The sequence below is a fragment of the Oryctolagus cuniculus genome, chromosome 4, assembly GCF_051225735.1.
Source record: "Oryctolagus cuniculus isolate XC-2025 breed Fujian yellow rabbit chromosome 4, ASM5122573v1, whole genome shotgun sequence".
NCBI classification, from domain to species: Eukaryota; Metazoa; Chordata; class Mammalia; order Lagomorpha; family Leporidae; genus Oryctolagus; species Oryctolagus cuniculus.
In genome coordinates, this window is record NC_142870.1 from 9,494,158 (window position 1) to 9,513,812 (window position 19,655).

The 19,655-nt window shown below is 44.5% G+C and overlaps 1 protein-coding gene and 1 long non-coding RNA gene across 36 annotated transcripts in view; one reads left to right on the plus strand and one right to left on the minus strand.

Moving 5' to 3' along the window:
* Window positions 1–3,048: 3,048 nt before the first annotated feature.
* LOC149126897 (uncharacterized) overlaps window positions 3,049–19,655 on the plus strand; it is a 267,581-nt gene continuing 250,974 nt past the window's right edge. For 6 of the 34 annotated variants that reach the window (XR_016232275.1, XM_089330578.1, XM_089330579.1 and 3 more), the window contains exon 1: window positions 10,859–11,121. Coding sequence is in view for 5 of the 34 variants with exons in the window: in XM_089330569.1 (XP_089186695.1) it covers window positions 10,882–11,121 (240 nt within the window). In the remaining 29 variants the exon portion in view is untranslated. Of the gene's footprint in view, window positions 3,818–4,901; window positions 5,220–10,858; window positions 11,122–19,655 lie in introns of those variants that run through there. The other 28 variants (XR_016232256.1, XR_016232258.1, XR_016232257.1 and 25 more) reach the window with 21 other exon arrangements.
* On the minus strand, window positions 4,372–5,160 carry LOC149126898 (uncharacterized). Of its 2 annotated transcripts, XR_016232276.1 has the most exons (3): window positions 5,020–5,160; window positions 4,832–4,925; window positions 4,372–4,422 (listed from the first exon to the last, which is right to left on the minus strand). It is a non-coding gene; the product is annotated as an uncharacterized LOC149126898 (long non-coding RNA). The 2 variants fall into 2 exon arrangements; XR_016232277.1 differs by lacking the exon at window positions 4,832–4,925 and having other exon boundaries at window positions 5,020–5,158.

Sequence of the window (19,655 nt, forward strand, 5' to 3'; positions counted from 1 at the left end):
GCCTTTTTCTGCCAAGGGCCATTTGAATATTGAGAACATCATTCACAGGCCATACTGAATTATCAACTTAAAAATCAGGTTGCTATAAATCTAGTGAATTTCAAGTTCCACCTTTAGTGCCTTGGCAGGGCCAGACCAAATGATTTCCCAGGCCCTAAATGGCCCATGGGCTGGATTCCCCACCTCTGCTCAGAGATGGTAACATAACCACAGTTTTGTATGTTTGAAAAGTACGAATACTCAAGGAAAAATGCTTTCAAAAGGCAGGGAGGCATTAATTGAATAATTAGGAGCTCCCAAACCAAGTGTTTGCGTTGAAGGTTTTGGTTAAGTGCTATGAGGGCTATCCACTCGTTTAGAATGTTCTAGAGTACATTCCAACACGAGAGAACTGCCGAGGACTACCGCGGACAAAAAGGGCTTGAGGTCATGCCTGCCAATATGCAGGCTCCACGGTGGTGTTGCCCTGGTTGGCGTTACTACGGGAGACCTCTTTTCCCATTTTCAAATTTACTTACACAATGAATTACCATCGAGTCAATTCTATAGTAAACTCATATGCTTTATAGCTGTTTATCTGCTTTTGTCTTCCACAACGGCTACTATTTCTTGAGAGTATGCTATACCAAGTGCAGCCTCTTTTTATTATCTGTATCTTCTATCACTCTCCAAACACTCCTGTTTGAGTAATCTTATTATTGTCCCTGTTTTCGGATGTGTTCTTGGAGGCTGAGAGAGGCCAGTCTCAAGGTCACCAACCAGGTGGTGAAACAGCTGGGATTAATTTCAACATCAATCCTGCCATTCTGCCCATTGACTTAAATCAACTACATAACCATAAAATTGTTACTGACAATAAAAACAATAACTGACTTGCCCCTTTCTATAGGTTCAGTATAATTAGTTTTCTGAGTGAGTGAATTAATACATAAGTCAAGGTGAAGTTGCTCCTAGTGATTAGGAATGACTTCCTGGACTGGAAGTCTTATTTGACTTCATGGTCCTAAGTTCCTGAGACTGAAAGGAACTTAATGGTCACCAGAGCTGGTGCTGGGGTCTTCTGTGGGGTGGTCTGCTCGGGTTCCTCTATGGTTTTTGCCTTTGCAGCCTGAGGCAGGGAGCTGCCTGTTGGTACAAAGCAAAACACCCCCATGTTGACCGCTCACTGCATTGCAGAACAAACTTCTTGATGGAAAGCTCTGTTCGTGGGGCTAGACTCACCCCCTCTGCTGTTCCCACCCATTGCCACCAGTGTAGGGTTTCTTGGAGTCTTTCTGGACAATTTTGCCACCTTTTGTCACCCATTTGTCTACTTGCTCTACACATTCCCAGCCCATCCTGATGGGTCCTGGGTACTTGCCTCTCCAGGCATCCTTGGGGCATCCCTGTGGGACTTTGGCCAATAGCTCAGAAAATGACACCATGGGGTGGGGGTGGGGGGTAAGAGAGTCAGTCCTTACCCCTGTTTCTGATCTGCTGTTTCTGCTAAAGATGCCTTTGGCAATGCAACACCTGTCCTAAATTAGATGCTCAGTGAAAACCTTATAATGGTGAAGTGAGGGACTTTTGAAAAATAGCACTACTGATTTAGTTCTGTTTCCATTTGAAAAGGGTCACAGTAAAAGTTAAAAAGACAAGAAGTGGATCACAATCAAAGTCACGCAGTACAGTTGCTTGGCACGTGACCATTAGTGGTGTCTGTTCTCTTGGGTTGACAAAGGAATGTACTCCTTTAACCCATTCAAATAGAGAACATATTACGATATAATAGCTTCAACGTTAATGAAATGTATCTAAAAATGATGTTAAATAGCTTTGTTTTAGGTGTCAAGTGCAATGGGTTGCGATAGAATATGCACACCTCAGAGTAGATTACAAATTTAGTGAGCTTTTCTTTTAGACTTCTGTTCAGTGTACTTCCCTTTCTGGAATTCCAATTGGCAGCATAACAGACATTGAATCTGTTAACAGTTTTTTTTAGTTACTCAACAAATATTGTCAATGAATTAGCTGAATATCACTTAATATAGCCTATTCCTGTTTGCCCTATAAGAAATTATATATACTTGAGCTCCATTTTATTGTACTCAAAAGAATATATTTAAGTTAAAGCATCACTCTTTGAATTTATTTAATTAATAGAAGATCAAATACAATTTTTTCTATAAAAATCTTCAGGATATAAAATTTTTTCCTAAAGAAATGAGAAATTCCAGTTGGGATACAAATAATTTGGCTTCTGAATGAATTGTGGTCAATCCTGATTTTGTGACACACTGAGTTTTCTGGAGGGTGTGAGTTTCCAATCCTCAAAATATATTTTAATATTAAAAAAAGTCAATGTAAGATTGAGCTCTGTCTCTGTCTTTATTTCTCTCTCCATTTGTCTGCTTTCCAAATAAAAATGTAGGAAAAAATCGTAAGCAAAATAAGTGAGTATGCTGAAATTGTAAAATATTGGGACTACAAGGCTCCTTGGAAGAGTATGTAGAAATCAGATAGGTGTTTGGTGCAGTGTTTAAGCCTTCCTGGGACTCCCGCATCCTCTCTAAGTGCATGGTTCAAGTTCTGGCCACTCTGCTTTCTCCCTTCCTGCTAATACACAGCCTGGGGGGCAGCAGGTGATGGCTCAAACAGGTGGGGCCCTGCCACCGACGTGGGAGACTGGGATTGAGCTCCAGTCTCCTGGCTTCAGCCTGCTGTAGTCCTGGCTGATGAAGGCATTTGGGGAGTGAACCAGAAAATGGAAGAGTCTCTCTCTCTGATGCTCTCTCTCAACCTTTCAAATAAAATGAAAATAAAAAATATTTTAAATGATCATAGAGAATGGAATTTAAAAACAGGTTTATTTTGGTGCAAAAAAAAAAAAAGCTTGAAATCCACATAGTTGTTTGACTATATGCATTTTTCATGAACTTTTGAAGACCCTTCATTCTGGTGAAATAAATAACATAAAATGGAACAGAGGGAAAGCAATGTTTAAGAAGCCAGAAAAAGCATTTTTATTAAAGATAACCCAACTATTTTGTTTTCATTAGACATCAAAGCAATCCCTTAACATATAATAAACATGGAGAAGTAAATTCAACAACCAGCTTACAAACACGAATGACAAAAACAATTAAATTTTAAGTAAGAAGTTTGTTGTTTTCATCCTAATAGCTTAACTGGAGAACCCTGGAAGTAACAATTCTGTTTTGCTTTATAAGAGAGCTAAAAGGCAAGATAAATTAAGATGTTGGTAAACATCTATTATGGACTCTATTTTTAGCAACAAAGAATGTGTAAACTATTCTGCTCTTGAATGAGCCAGGTGTGTGACTGATTCACACTGTGCCAATTATAATAGTGATTTAAGATTACATTTAAAAGTGGAGCTAAACTGTTGTATTTCTGAGATGAGTATAGATTTTTAGTTGCTGCCGTTTCAACTGTATATAGCATTACAAGTAACTCCTTATTTTTTATTGTACCAAAATATTGACCTTAAGGCATTAAATTCCATCCTGTTAATATCTATCTAAGAAAAAGGCACGCTCAACACTGTTGATAAGCATGCAGGTGCAAGGTTGCTGGGAAGTGTTAATCACAGGAGAAACAACTGAGGCTTGTTCCTCCTGCTGTTTCGCAAACACTGGCCACGTTTTCCTGTGGAGGCACTGCAATGGAGGAGGATGAGGAACAAGACATAGTGGTGTGCTCCGTCTCTAACAAGCTTTCGCTAGAGGCAAATAAAATCAACCTCAGCCACTAGTTCCGACAGCTGATGGAGCAATGGCAAGATGAAGGGAGACAGTTCTGCCCAGTTCGGGGTTTGGTAAGTCAGCCATCCTTGGAAGAAAACTTCGTGGGATAACTAAAGTCAGTTAATAATGACTTTTATTTCCCACACTTAGCTGACTTCTCTGCCTGTCTCAAAAGTGACATTGGCTGACAACAAATAGTTCAAGCATCTTCCTGGATTAAAGAAAAAGTTATCTAGGAAAAAAATAAAGGAGCTTTTGTGGTGTATTCCGCCCAGTTTTAGATGTACGTGGTGTTGCCATTTCCAGCTGAAGTCTGAGTAACTGCACAGCTGGTGTCTCCCTCCACTACTGAGCAGCGGGAAGATAGGACTTGTCGACTGCACCCTTTATCCCCACCCACCCCAACCCCAACTGTGCACTGAACACCAGGAAAGCCGCAGTGTCTCTAAGTATGTTCCCGACGCCTATGAGCTTTAACGAGTATTAAGAGTACTTTGTCCACTTGCTGTTGCCTGCTGAGAACACCCTGTTTACATAGAGTTGGCGTATGGCTTACGAGATAATGTAAGACTTCATGCAGACTTTCTTTTTCTAAATATTTTCTTTCAGGTCTTTCTCACTCCAGCTGATGATATGAAAGCAGGGCCAGACATGTAATCACTCAGTCTTTTACTTACTGGAAAAGGCAAACAGATCTTATTAAGATTAGAAAACTTCCCCTACCCCATTTGTCTCTTCCCCACCAGTGTCTCAGCCATAGCCCCTTCGAACTGTGAGATGCTAAGTAGTTCGAGTGTTTCCCTTTTCCTGTAATAATCATGCATATGCCCAGCTCCGGTGTCTCCCCAGCCTCATGAATTTGCAGAGTGCCCTCGGACGGGGCTCCCTCTTGTCTTGGAGACAATTGCCAAGGCTGGTCCACGGAGAAACAAATTGCGGAAGGGAAGAAGTTTCACTTAATTTCAAACAGCTCCAATCCCTTTTGTGCCTATAGCTTTTGGACACATGCCCTGAGCCCTCTACTCCCGTTGCCTCTCCTTCACCTGACCCCGAGCACTGGCTGATCCTCACGGCAAGCCCCTTACTTAGAATCAGGATACACCTCGTCCTCGACATAGCTGTGGCCACCCGCTCTGCCTGGATGTAGGTAACGCACAAAAACCATCTTTGTTCTCTCATCTTCATTTTGTAGGATTCAAGTGAATACTGGTGGGAAAGAGGAAATCAGAACTTCACATCTTACTGTTGGGAGCGGCAGCCTGTGGACGCTTACCTGTGCTATGTCACATGTGCTCTGAGAATCCCAAGACCCTTCAGGTGCCTGTCTTGGCGGGTACTCCCAGGCGGCTGCATCATGAATCTCCTGGGTGGGGGTTGCTGGCCTGGAGTCACTTCTTCCGGAGGCGAAGCTGTCGCTGGAGGAGCCAATCTCCATTCCTGCTGGGATCGATGCTGTGGAGACTGCATAAATTGGTAAGTAGTTAAGCAGCTTGTTGCGTCTCAGCTGACAATAATTATGGATTAGGGTGCTCAGAGCGAGAATGAGCAAATGGTCCGGAGAAAAATCTGAAGTGAAACTCTACATGTTTGTTGTAACATCTAAATCAGCCAAGAGTAAAGGCAGCTAAGAATAAAGGCTCAGGGGTTCTGGGGAAAATGGAGAGGGGTCCAGGCAGGTTGGTACAGAGTCCCCCCCTCATCCTGCATTGGACGCCTGATCTACTAGAAGGCCACAGCATCAGCTCTCTAACCCTCCTTCATCTCTTGCCCTACCTCACTGCTTCTTCTTCCACTGATGTCTGTGGCCCTATTCCCACCATTCCCCTGCCCCTCTGTGGTCCCAGCTCTGCATCCCAGAAGCACCTTATCACAGTTTACTAAGAATAGTTGTCTTCAGAAAGTTAATCACATGTTGATCTTTGTTTTCCCTAAAGAGCCATGATCAGCAATCACCCAGAAATTGCTGTTTGTCCTGTGGGTCTCTGCAGAAACATGAGAATCAAAAGACATTGGGAGTTGGGGTATCTCATGTGACTGCCCTCCCTCCAAGAGGTAGTTCCATCTCATTACTTTATCAGATCTTCTTCATAAAGTGGAAGGCACAGAGATAAGTACTGTCCCATGAGTCTTGAGCAAGCCCAACACATCTGAGTGTTGACTCAGTAACTGAGTCAACATTTACCTCCCCCTGCCATGGTGTGCTATATCGAGCGTCAATAGCTTAGCTAACAAATAACATTTTCATTATTAGAGAAAAGGTATTTGAGAAACTTTTGTTGCTACTGAAAACATTTTCCCCCAATATTTTGCTGTGTGTTGGGTCCATTTCGCTAAATTGTTGACAGAACACCCTGAATCTGCAGATGAGTCACTAAGGGTTCAGATGTGACTGGGAAAATGATCTCTTTGATCCCGCATGATCATGCTTTTTGGTTGTTTACTACTGTTTTTTTTTTTTACCTTGTCCAGACAAGCCACCCTTAGGTCTACACTCCTATGACCCCTCAGGGTTAGTCTGTTGGCACACAAGCACCGTGGGACACTTCCCTTCTAATGCTCATCATCTCTGCTTTGCACAAGGGGAGGGTTGTTGCATGAGCTATCTCGGCGGCGGCGCCGCCATCCCACTAGCCAACAGCACAGTGATGGACGTGGCAGAGTGCTTAGGGCTGGATGAGTCTAGCACTGGTCATCCACTTGGAGTGGGCACATTGTCTAGAGGTCAAAAGGATAGGTCTGCCGACTTTGGGGGCAGTGAGTTCTGCTTTGGCCCATGACCACCCTTTGATTTGTCAATCGGGGGCATAGAGCCTCTGGTGTGAATATAGTTGAATTAGCACAAATGAGTCTTTCTTACTTAAAAAAAAAAGAAAGAAACCTAAAATACCAACCAAAACTAGAGGAGAAGTCTCACAAACTTACAGGCAAAATCTCTCTCTCATCAACAAAATCATTATTTTGCAAGCCAAATGACAGTTGGACAGATGGCTTTCAGCCAGTGGCTCTGTGACCCTATTCATGAAGCACCTACTGTGTGACAGCCCACGGGGGCTGTGGAGGAAGGTCAGCATCTCCCCCTTTCTGTCCCTCCTTTGTGGCGGACTATCCTAGGTGTCAAGGGCCAGTCCGCTTGTTTACATTGCAGAACTCCGCGGTTAACAAGATGCTCTTTAACAGCTAATGAATCTGCCCTGCAGGCCCAGGAAAAACAGTTTGGGAACCATTTTCAGAGGCCAGGCAGCGATAAATTTCACGGGATTTTGCTGGTGTTAATTGGGTTTGCGTTGGTGTGAGGCGTTCTTCCTCCTGGCTCGCTTTTCTTCTGGATCACTTGAGTCAGCCAGCTCTGGGCCAGCCAGCGTTCACCCATGTGATTCCAGGCTTAACGATATCTCCGAGTCACTGGCGACTCCATCACACTTCAGTTTATTGCTCCATAAAATAATGAATAATAAGTTCTCCAGGGGCAAAATAAAGCTCTCTAGTTTACAGAAGTCTGGGCTTTCACTTGATCTTCACCTAAAGAAGTCAAAATGCTTTGGATGTGAATGAAAGTCTCTTTCCCATCGGCGTCGCCACTAACACCTGGAGCGAATGCTAAGGACTGGTTTTGGAAGGAGAGACCGAAGTGGAGAAGACATAGGGGTGATTGTTGCTTCCCTAATGGTGATGTGCACACACACACACACACACACACACGGTTTTCTCATAAGATGACTTTCTAGTTCTCAAGTTATTGTAAAACTATGCTTTGCAAGTTGCCTGTTGAGAACAGTCTTGCTGTATGTCCAGGTGGCAAGAATATGTGAATGGTAAGTTCTGGTTTTGGTTTTATTGTAGTATTAGTGCCCCTGTCTTTGAGAACTGTTTATGTTATGGAGTGTGAGTTAAGGTGTACATGAAGCTGCAAGCTAATTTGCAAATGGGCCAAACAGGTTCGTAGATCACTGCTCTATGAAAGGCCATTTTTTTTAATAAATTGCACATCTGTTAAGAATGATGCTTTGTAAAATGGAAATGAGATGCAAAAGCATATTACACATGCGGATCACATGACAGTGCCCTATAATTATAAATCTTTCCAAGTACTGGACTCTCGGTCTCTGCTTATGTCAGTATGGAGTGGAATCCAAGAGTCCCTGGACCCAACTGGCCACAGACGCCACACAGTGGCTCCATCCTGCGCCACTCAAGTGCAGAGAGAGCTCTATTCTACTGTTAAGGCACTGAGTTGTAAACGAATAGGATAATCAATGGTCAACTTATGAAAGATCTTTTTAAATACTGCTTTTTAACAGCTCAATGTTCTGGAATACAGAAAAGTGCTTTTCAATGGACTTTATTGTTTTTCCAGCACTAATCTAACACCCTTTTGAATCCTGCCAATGCCCAATGTACAGATGTTTGAAACAGAGGTTAATGGGCTTTGTGTAAACTTTCAATTTAATACTGAAAAAAATTCTTTCAAATCCCTGAAAGAATGCTGTGTTCCTTTTTGCCACTCCATGACTGAACGTTGCTTTCTGCAATACGTATGATCACGTAGTGCTTTCTATAAGTACGGTGTATCTTTGTGCAGTGGGTAGCTGCACCCGGGGGAAGTGCTGGCCTCCCCCTGCAGGGAGAGGAAAGCAGTGCATGATGGACTCTTTTTATGTGGGACTGAACCAATCAGAACTTCAAAAGTGTATTGCTGAAATGTTTAGACACAGAATTTAGTCAAGACTGATGCATGTTAATGCTATTGTGTGCAGACATCCACAGGTGTAGAAAGGCCCCTCTGAACAAATTGGTCGTGAGTCCAAATGCTGATAAGGATATAGGTTTGCTGTTGTGATCAACAGAACATTCTCCTCAACTTGAAAAAAGTATAAAAGTTGGAGCTGGGATGGCAGATTTGCTCAGTGAAGTTGATGGACCTCAGGCTCCTCATTCTTGTTTCTCCATCATTCTAGCATCTTGGCAAAGTGGTGTGGGACCTGGGAGTTAATGTCCAGCTGCATTCTAGCCAACAGGAAGACGTGAACGTGGGGGAGAATGGGAGAATGAGCCTCCTCCTATTTCTTCAAGACCTACAGGTTGTGTGGTTTCCTTCCTCTTACATCTTATTAGATCATTCGCCCAAAGAGAAGCTCGGAAATTGAGTCAAGTATTCGATTTTACAGCAATTTGGTATTGCCATGAGATCCAAATGCATGATCTGTTTCCGTCTTTGCAGATACAAAGGCTCATTTGCAAATGAGCTACATAGCTCCAAAGAAGGAAATGTACTTGTTTTTGGGACCACCACATGCCCGTCTAAATGTGGTATAAAAAAGGGAGAGGAGATGGGCGTTGGGCTTGTCAGTGTGTCGACAGGTGCCTTTCCAGCTCCTACGCCTTGGTGAGTTTGGCTCTCAATAGTTAAGCATGCAGCTTTTCCTCACGTGTAGTGCTGTGCACTGTGCACTTAGCAGGAATTCCTCCCCTCCCTTTGCCTCGTCGGAGTCCTCTCAGTGTTGCCTTACCGTGTGGGGAGAGCTACCAGCTATTTGATGTACGTGTTGAAGGAAGATTTGCTCGAGATCTGAAGTGTGAGGATTTGTGATGAAACCTAACAGGAAGTTGCAATTCCTTCAGCCTGTGCTGCAAGGTGGAGTGAAGAAAACTTGCCTTTTAAGGTCTATGCCGGGGCTGAACGTACACAGAAACACAGAACACATGGGTGCAGTGCACATAAGGACAGCTTTGTGTGAGGGCAGTGATTCCCCAGTGGTAACACCTGGGCAGGACTGCTGTTCTAGAACGCGTTCTGAGTGTACCTTGAACAAGGAACCTAATCACATCTTGCTGCTACTTCATTCACTCTTCATAGTGGAAGACACTAAGGATGGGGGTGGGGGCTGGGCTTCCTATACCCTATACTTTCCCCAGCCCCTATGGCTGTGAAGGGGTGTGAGTCTCTTCTCACAGCCCCCCCCCCCCCATCTGACAGGGCCTTTCCAGACCTGTTGCTTGTCACTCTGGACCCCATGAGTGTTTCTCTTCTAGTGGCCTTCCTTTTCCCGCCTTCATTTAAGAAATCTGAGTGGATTTGAGTGGCAGGGCCTATAACCAAACAGAAATACTGAGAACACCTGCCGTATTGAGCAGGGCACCTGTGAGGAGTGGCTAGTGTTGCCCCTGCTTGTTGGGGTAGGGGCTGGGCTGACATCACCATGGAGCCTGATGGTTGTGGTGAAGGGGAGCACTGAGGGTGGTTGGCAGTGGGAAATAGCCAGGCTGTAGTGTTCAGGTCAGGTGACACCATGTTAAAACCCTCCTATGGAGGGCTGAAGTGAGATCCTGCCTCAAGGTAAAGGACCCCAGAGGCATCAATCAGAGAATCCACCCCCTACCCTCGACCCCAGCATCAACTTGTTAGAGCTGAAGTGATCCTGGAGAATTCACCACCTGGCATCTGTAGGGGAGAGCCTTGTGCAATGAAGTCTGTTACTTTGTTTCTGTATGTTTTTAAACACTGAAATCCACCACCTGCCTGTCTCTCAGGGGGTGAGCAGTCTTTAGGTAGCAAGGTACCTTCATGTGCTATTTGGAGTTGAGGGCTAGGCTGGCTGCAGATAAAAACAAGAAAGTGTTGCAAAAAGAAAGAAACTGGGAGTGGGCATTGTGGCATAGCTGCTACCTGCAATGCTGGCATCCCATATGGGTGCCAGTTTGTGTCCCAGTGCCCTACTTCATATCCAGCTTCCTGCTGATGGCCTGGGACAGCAGCAGAAGATGGCTCAAGTGCTTGGGCCCCTGCCACCCATGTGGGAAACCTGAAGGAAGTTCCTGGCCTGGTCTGGCTCAGTGTTGGTCATTGTGACCACTTGGGGAGTGACAAGCAGATGGAAGATTCTCTCTCTCTCCTGTCTCTGCCTCTCTAACTCTGACTTTAAATGAATCTTAAAAATAAAAAGGAGAAAGTGAACTTGAGAGTTACAAGAACTACAGGGAAGGGAGAGAGAGACCGGCTGCTTGGCAGAAGGCTGGGGCCCAAGCTGTCAGAAATTATCAAGGATGCTAAGGACAGGTGCCTTCAATGTTGCTGATGCTAACAACTGCTCAGTTATCAGGCTTCAAGCAGGTGGATTTCGTGACGCGTAAATTACGCATGAAAGCTTTAAAAAGAATCAGTGCCCACGTGTGTCTACGCCTCAGTTCCAAGCAGCATGACCTGCTGCTGTGCCGCCTCCAAGCCCGATACACACGGCAGACCCATGGGCAGGTGGCTTGTTTGGTTGCCTGGTTTGGGAGGACATCCGGGAAGGGACCACCATTCCACATTCGTGTTCACGTGGTGGAAGAAGATGAGATTCTGCCGAGAGAGAGAGAGAGAGAGAGAGAGAGAGAGGTGAGCCACAGACTTCCGGTCCAGAACAACCTGGACTCTGGGGTGGAAGGAGTGGGGAGGTGATGAGGCCTCCATGGTTGGCAGAGATGTGGGGAATGGCATTAGGCCATGTTCAGACTGAGGTTTAACCTGGAAGTTACGGCGTCCCTGGTTCTGAAGCCTTTCCCCTCAGTCCTTTAGAATCTTTGACATATGTCCTGGTGTTCACATTTATTCTACTTCTGGCTAGAGCTGTATTCTGCTAACTCAGCTTTTCCTGAAGTACATTCCTAGGGATAACAATTCCACGAGATTTACAGCACAGAAAAGGATTAGACGGTCAAGTATAGTTTAGGAAACACTGCAAACATACCCCATTTAGCCATGATATACAATAATATTTTTTTATTTTTAAAAAATCTTAAGATGTTTTTGTAGGATAACGTATCAAAGGCCCTGAGAAGGTCTGCAGTAGGAGCCTTGCTTCTGTTTCCCCCAGTGTTGCCGTGCTGTGTGGCTGATCTGGCTTTGCACAGCTTTCCCTGTGAATGGGGGAGGCTGTTGGAGCACAGCCTTCCCCTGGGGCCCAGAGGGAATCTGCACAGCGTGTGCTCCACGTGCTTCCTCCCCTCCCTCGTCCTTTGCTGCAACGTCTTCTCCTAAAGGCGCTGCAGACAGTTTTGGTTTGGCTGCAGGCAGGCCTGTGCAGTTGACCCCGCCAGGGCCCGGAAGCCTCTGTTGCTCTGTCTGTGTCGAAAGCAGCAAACTGCTGAACAGTAATCACTTAGCAACCACAAGAGGCACCCAGGGAATCAGTGTTGTCAGATTTGGAAATGAGTCGTTGGTGGCCTCACAGTAGTAATTAATACATAATGATAATGCAAATGCTAATGAAATTAGCAACACAGTTGCTATTAATATGGTTTTGGCATATTATTCTTGGCCTACTACCTCTGTGGAAAAAAAATCTTCAGGAAAGTCAGCCTCTCTTTGTGACACTGGGGAGCACGTGGGTCAACTTCTTTTTTTTTGACAGGCAGAGTTAGAGAGAAAGGTCTTCCTTCCATTGGTTCACCCCCAAATGGCCGCTACGGCCGGCGCGCTGTGCCAATCCGAAGCCAGGAGCCAGGTGCTTCCTCCTGGTCTCCCATGCGGGTGCAGGGCCAAGCACTTGGGCCATCCTCCACTGCCCTCCCGGGCTACAGCAGGGAGCTGGACTGGAAGAGGAGCAACTGGGACAGAACCGGCATCCCAACCAGGACTAGAACCCGGGGTGCCAGCGCCACAGGCGGAGGATTAGCCTAATGAGCCGCGGTGCTGGTCGTGGGTTAACACTTCTATCAGGAGTCCCTGCTTTGCACTTAGTGTCGAATCAAATGGAAGTGCTGCATGCCACGATGTGATTTTGTTCCATAGCCTCGGAATAATTGTCAGAAATATACCAAATATTCCCAACCGACTAGGTGAATACCAAGTACTTGGCATAACAAAGATGAGGGTTTGGAGCTCAAAGATGACAAATACAGTGGAGTCAGAAGCCATGGAGGGTCCGTGCCATCTCTGCTAAGCATCGGAAAATACCCCTCACTCCTCTGGCTTCCTGCTGAGGAAGGCTGGGTCTCCCTGGTGCTGGTTTCATAAATATCTGCTTGTTTCCTTCGTTTTGACCTTGAATAGTGTATGGCCGAATTCTCCTAGCACATTAGAAGAATATTGTTTTACCCTGTGGAGTTCTCTGAGATCCAAGTTAAGAGGGGGCCTGCTTTGCACTGCCCATGGTGATGACCACAGGTGTGTCTTTTAAAGACTGGTGGGCAGGTGCACAGCCTCTGGTCTCTTCCCATACTTTCCCAGGTTTTCACCCATTTTTTTCCTTCATTGTCCTAATCACTCCTCTGCAGTGTTGTCTATTCCTGTTTCTTAGTGTTCTCTGCTTTTTCCTTATCCCATCACCCAAGCTACGCACCCCCTATATGTGATGTCACGATTCTTTGTGTCTGTCTCTTACATTTTGGTGTTAGTGAAATCAGATGTGGAAATCTTCGATATCGTGACAAATGGAAAATTAATGACTGTTGTCCTTGATGTGAAAGTGAAAAAGAAATAGCAGAGTGGGCTCATTAGGTTAGCAAGAGGGAGCTATCCCATAATGGGTTATGTAATGGAACCATTTAATAAAAATAGGTACCAAATCCTAGTGTAATTAGATGAAAAGGTCATAGAAATCATCACTTTAAACGGAGGTGATCTGAGAAATTGGACTGAAAATTTCCAGGAAATGATCTCCTGGAGATTGTTTGAACCACAAAGAGTGGTTTGCATTTCCAGCTAATAGCCCCCGTCACCAGGCCATCTGCGGCACGGTGCAGGCGAGGCGTGGAGCAGTGTCTAGCTGCAGGTGTTTGGGGATTTGCCTCTCATGTTGGCTGATGCTGGAAAAATAGACCTGCCCAAGCGCCCACTCAGGGGAGGGACTAGCTGCCTCTCTGCCGCATAGCGATGGTCAGGTTATCAAAAATGAAAACGACCAACTCTTTTACTGAAGGGGAAACAAATTGAGCTCAGTTAGGGTTTATCAAATGTTATTTCTGAGACATATGAATCTTTGTGACACTTCCCCTGTGTTCTGCACTTGGGGCAGTCACTGTCTTGTCTGTTCGTAAAAATCCATCTACATCTCAGGTGCATTGAGGGCTGCTTGCTTTTATGTTTAGACTTATATATTTTATTTGAAAGAGTTTCCGTGAGGAAGGGAGAGACAGAAGGGGAGAGAGAAAGAGGAGAGGGAACTTCAATATGTAGTTCATTCCCCAGATGGCCAGGGCAGGCAAAACCAAGGACAGGAGCTGCTTCTGGGTCTCCCACATAGGTACAAGGGCCCCAAGACTTGGGCCATCCTCCACTGCCCTCCCAGGAGCATTAGCAGGGAGCTGGATCAGAGGTGGAGCAGTTGGGATTTGAACCAGTTCCCATATGGGATGCTGGTGCTGCAGATGGCAGCTTAAAGGTACGGCACAACACTGGCCCTGGCTGCTTGCTTTTGTAGTGAGCCCTGATCTCCACACCTTTGGCTCACGTGCTTGTCTGTCCTGATGGTCGGGGGCATCCCTTCTTTTGTTCACTGTTGTAGTGTTCTGTCTTCTGCTTCCCTGCCTCTTTGGAGTCTGATGGAGTGCTGGGCTCGTGCCATGTGTGCATTGGATGCCCAGGAATGGAATAAACATGGCGGGGAGGAGAATGGAGTCGGCTTCCTGAGAACTGGCAAGAAGGATCTGCATAATGATTGCTCTCTGGGGTAGCCAGAGGAGAGCTTGCCACACAGAACAGCTGAGCAGCAGTCTTCAGTGAGCCAGCACTGGGTACAGGCAAGGGCTCCTTGTGATGTACAAACTCCACTCTAGTGGCCAACACCCCCTCAGGTCCCAGGGAAACCCTGCACCTCTCAGCTGCTTGCACCCCAAGCGAGAGAGATAACCAAGTGCTAGTATCATGAAGCGTGTGGGCCTCTTACTGTCCAATACAATGTAGGACACCCAGTTAGGCTGAAATTTTAGATAAGCAATGAACAGCATTTTTGCTGTGTGTTCCTGGTGTGTGATAATCTGACAACCCCACGTAATCTTATCAGTCTTGTTGTAGATGGACACAATGTATATGAGTAAGAGGTAAATTTTTTTGTAGTTCTAATCATGCTTTAGGGATGTTAACAAAACACCATCTTAAACATCGTTGGTATAAAAATCCCATAAAACTACTCTAGAAGCAAAGTGTTAATATCTCTATTTTTTTTAACTTTTATTTAACAAATATAAATTTCTGAAGTACAGTTTATAGATTACAGGCTTTTCCCCCCATAACTTCCTTTCCACCCACAACCCTCCCATCTCCCACTCCCTTTCCCATTCCATTCACATCAAGATTCATTTTCAATTCTCTTTATAAACAGGAGAGCAACTTAGTATATATTAAGTAAAGATTTCAACAGTTTGCACCCACACAGAAACACAAAGTGTAAAATACTGTTTCAGTACTAGTTATAGCATTAATTCGCATTGTACAACACATTAAGGACAGAGATCCTACATGGGGAGTAAGTGCACAGTGACTCCTATTGTTGACTTAACAAATTGACACTCTACAGCATCAGTAATCACCCTAGGCTCTAGTCATGAGCTGCCAAGGCTATGGAAGCCTTTTGAGTTCGCCAATTCTGATCATATTTAGACAAGGTCGTAGTCAAAGTGGAAGTTCTCTCCTCCCTTCAGAGAAAGGTACCTCCTTCTTTGATGGCCCGTTCTTTCCACTGGGATCCCACTCACAGAGATCTTTCATTTAGTTTTTTTTTTTTTCCTCCCAAGAGTGTCTTGGCTTTCCATGTGTAAAATACTCTCATGGGCTCTTCAGCCAGATCCGCGTGCCTTAAGGGTGGATTCTGAGGCCAGAGTGCTGTTTAGGACATCTGCCATTCTATGAGTCTGCTGTGTATCCTGCTTCCCATGTTGGATCGTTCTCTCCTTTTTAATTCTATCAGTTAGTATTAGCAGATACTAGTCTTGTTTGTGTGATCCCTTTGGCTCTTAGACTTATCATTATGATCAATTGTGAACAGAAACTGATCACTTGGACTAGTGAGATGGCATTGGTACACGCCACTTTGATGGGATTGAATTATCCCCTGGCCCATTTCTAACTCTACCATTTGGGGCAAGTCCAATCGAGCATGTCCCAAATTGTACATCTCCCTCTTATTCCCACTCTTATATTTAGCAGGGTTCACTTTTCAGTTAAATTTAAATACTTAAGAATAATTGTGTGTTAATTAAAGAGTTCAACCAATAGTATTAAGTAGAACAAAAAATACTAAAAGGGATAAAGTATTAAGTTGTTCATCAATATTAAGGACAAGGGCTGATCAAGTCACTGTTTCACATAGTGTCCATTTCACTTCAACAGGTTTCCTTTGAGAAAAGTAAATTAATGAACTTGTCTATACTTCTCCAGAATTTCTTGGTGATAACTCATTATGCAAAAGTAATGCATTATCAGTCTTCAATAGTTCCAAGCCTCTGTGTCTTCTCTTCGTGTTTAGGTAGTATCCATGGGTAATCAGTTTAGGTTGATACTCTCAATAGTTGCCTGTGGTACTTGAGAAATATTTTGTAATATTACACAATTGCTATTAATCTTGAACTTGTATGTAGGTAGGTTTATTTTAACATGGATAAAACATGCCACTGATTTTTTGCCATTTTTATATATTTACATGTTACTTAAGTATTGCTTTGAGCAATGGTGAAAATATGTGATAGTCATCTAGGAGACAAAGGTGACCTATTTTGTAATATTTGACTTGAGCATGATGTTTTAAAATTCATGTGTTTTCAAATTTATTACTTTAAAATTATTGATAAATCCATTCACCATGGCCTGGATAGAGCAGTTTGTCTTTATAACTGAAATTAATAAAAAATATAAGTTGGCATTATTGTCAATGCAATGAAGTTTTACGTGATAGTTTTGATTATGAATGTATGTTAAATGAAGGTAGGTGGGAAGAAATATACATGTTATAGAATAAACATATAATCTTGTGTTAACTACTGTGGGGAGCAGCCCGGACTGGACTGAGTTACTGGAATTAAGACTTATTCTATGCATCTGCTCTCCCACAATATGGCGCTGGGAGAGAAGTAAACAGCTTCTGCACAGCTGCCTCCAGTTCAACCAATAAACTATAGGACTTGCTCCTGATTGGAGGAGAGCAGCGTACTCAGCGTGTGGGCAGCCGAGTTGGGATTGGCGGAAGAGGACTATAAAGGAGGAGAGAGACGGCATGCACCAGGAACATCTAAAGGGACATCTAAGGGGAACACCTGTGCAGCCCCCGAGAAAGCCGGCCGGTGGTGTGCCGCTCCCCTGCGGAAGTGGGGAATGTGGCCAGGGGGAACCACCCTTCCACGGAGGTGGAAGGGATAGTAGCCAACCCGGGAAGAACCAGCAGCAAACCCGGGGAGGGCCGAGCAGACAAAAGAACAGCGCAGGGTCCTGTGTCGTTCCTCCACGAAGAGGGGGAGCGACATAATGGTGCCGTGACTCGGATATGAAGCCTAGGCAGGGCTTAGTGTCGTTCCCCCACGAAGACGGGGAGCGACAAACTACGTATATCTTCATACTTTGCCAAAAATGCTTTTTCCCCAACAGAGCACTCAGACATATCTAATAATACTAATTATTATGTTTTGCTGCCTTTAGGTCATATAAAAGCAAAGATTAATATATTTTCTGGTATGATGGTTAGAACATACAGATATCTAGACACAAGCAAGGAGCTTTTCTCATCTTGCTCAAGGCCCGTGACTGTTGGAGATGGGCTGTGTGCAGAGGCCAGCAGTCTCCTCCGTGTCTGGAAGGTGCTAGGTGGACTCCTGAAGCCCCAGAAACCCCTGGTGTGCCCTCTCCTGCTTCCTCTCAGTGGGATAAGAGGACACCTGTGTTAGTCTCTTGGGTTCCTGTAACCAAGCCACAGAGTGAGGCTTCACCAGCAGAAGCATCTTATCTCACAGTTCTGGAGGTAGCAAGTTCAAGACCAAGGTAACGGCGGAGCTGGTTCCTGCTGAGGCCCAACATGAAGGCTCCACTCTGGCCGCCTCCCCTGGCTTCTCTGGTTGCTGGTCATCTTTGGTTCCTTGGCTCATTGAAGCACCATCCCAGTCTCTGCATGGGTACCTGACACATTCTTCCTGTGTGGGCGTCTCTGCATCTCAATTTCCCCTTTTGATTAGGACACCAGTCATGTTGGATTAGAGGCTCACCCCAAGGAGCTTATCTTAACCTAACTAATTACATCAGCAATGACCCTGTTTCCAGATAAGATCATGTTCCGAGGTCCTGAAGGTTAGGACTTCAACGTCGTAATGGAGGTGAGGGGTATAATTCAACCTCCAACAACATTCAGTCTCCTTCACTAGTCCAGACAGGACTTTAAATGAGATGCCTTGAACTTGAGGTTGGGATTGGGCGTGGGGTTGTGGATGGGAGTTGAGGTTAGAGTGAAAGTTGGATACAGGAGGAGGCTGTTCAGTCACGATCCTCGGTAGTGAAATGCTAACATTTGTATTTTCTGGTGTAGGGTAGGGATGGGTTGGAATTGGTTAATCTGTCCTGTATCCAAATATTCCTGGTATCTGTTGGCAGTGCCACTCCTCCAGGCCTAATAATGGGCACATCCCCCATCAGCTAGTCCTAGGCAGATCATAATTTTTCTCTTGCAATGAAGAGCTAGAGAAGGGGAAGATTGAAGTGATTTTTTTTTAAAAAGGATATTTTAACTTAAAACTTCATTGTATTTAACTGGTTCACATTAATATAAGATATAAAGATAGCTGCTTCATTAGACAAGCCAATTTTTCCCAGATTAGATAGATGAAAGAGAAAGATACCATAAACAATACTATTAACAGGTTGTTATTAAATACTAAAAAAGTAAAGATTTAGGGAAAGGAAGCCCAAAGTGAAAACATTCAGTTGCTCAGCTTTTTGGAACACCTGACAGTGAATAGGAAATATCCCTAATACAAGGGCAAGGGGGGGTATTGTGGCACAGCTGTGGTTCGGTTCACTCTCAGACTCTTAGTATACCTGGGATTGGTCCCATTTTGGCTTCTGATCCTGCCTCCTGCTGATGCTCCTGGGAGACAGCAGATGATGACCCAGGTACTTGAGTTCCCACTACACATGTAGGAGTCCTGGAAAGGGTTCCTGGCTTCTGGCTTTGGACTGACCCAGTCCCAGTTATGGAAGGGGTTTGGGGAGTGAACCAGAGGATAACCATTCATATTCTCTCTCTCTCTCTCTCTAGTAAATAAATAAAACTTAAAGTACAAGAGCAGGCAAAACTAACTTGACCCCTGGTGGGCTCTAGAAACATATTTCTGAAATGAGCAAAACCTCATAATTCCCATTCCTTCTTAGAGCTGAGTGATAGTCCATTGTGTGTATAGACATTTCTCTGCTAGTCATCCACAGATGGGCATCGAGGTTGATTCAGTATCTTTGTTGTGAATAGAGCTGCAGTAAACATGGGAGTGTTGATATCCCTTTCACATGCTGACTTGACTTCCTTTGAATATGTTCCCAGAAGTGGATTAGCTGGGTCCTACGACAGATCTATTTTTTTTTAAAGAATCTCAATACTGCCATTCCCACCAACAGGATATTGGAGCTCTCCTTTCTCAACATCTTCTACAGTATTTTTTTTTTCTTTGAGGATAGACATTCCAACCAGAGTGAGATGGTTGCTCATTGTGGTTTTTATTTGCATTTTCCTGATGGCTGGTGATCCTGAGCATATTTTTATGTGTCTGTTGGCCATTTGTATTTCTTCTTTTGAGAAATGTATATGTAGATCACTGTATATCTCTTAACTGGATTGTTTGCTGAACTTCTTGAGCTCCTGGAACATTCTGGACATTAGGACTTTATCAGATACCTACGTTGCAAATAGTGTCTCCCAACCTGCCAGTTGTCTCTTCACTTTGTCGATTGTTTGCTTTGCA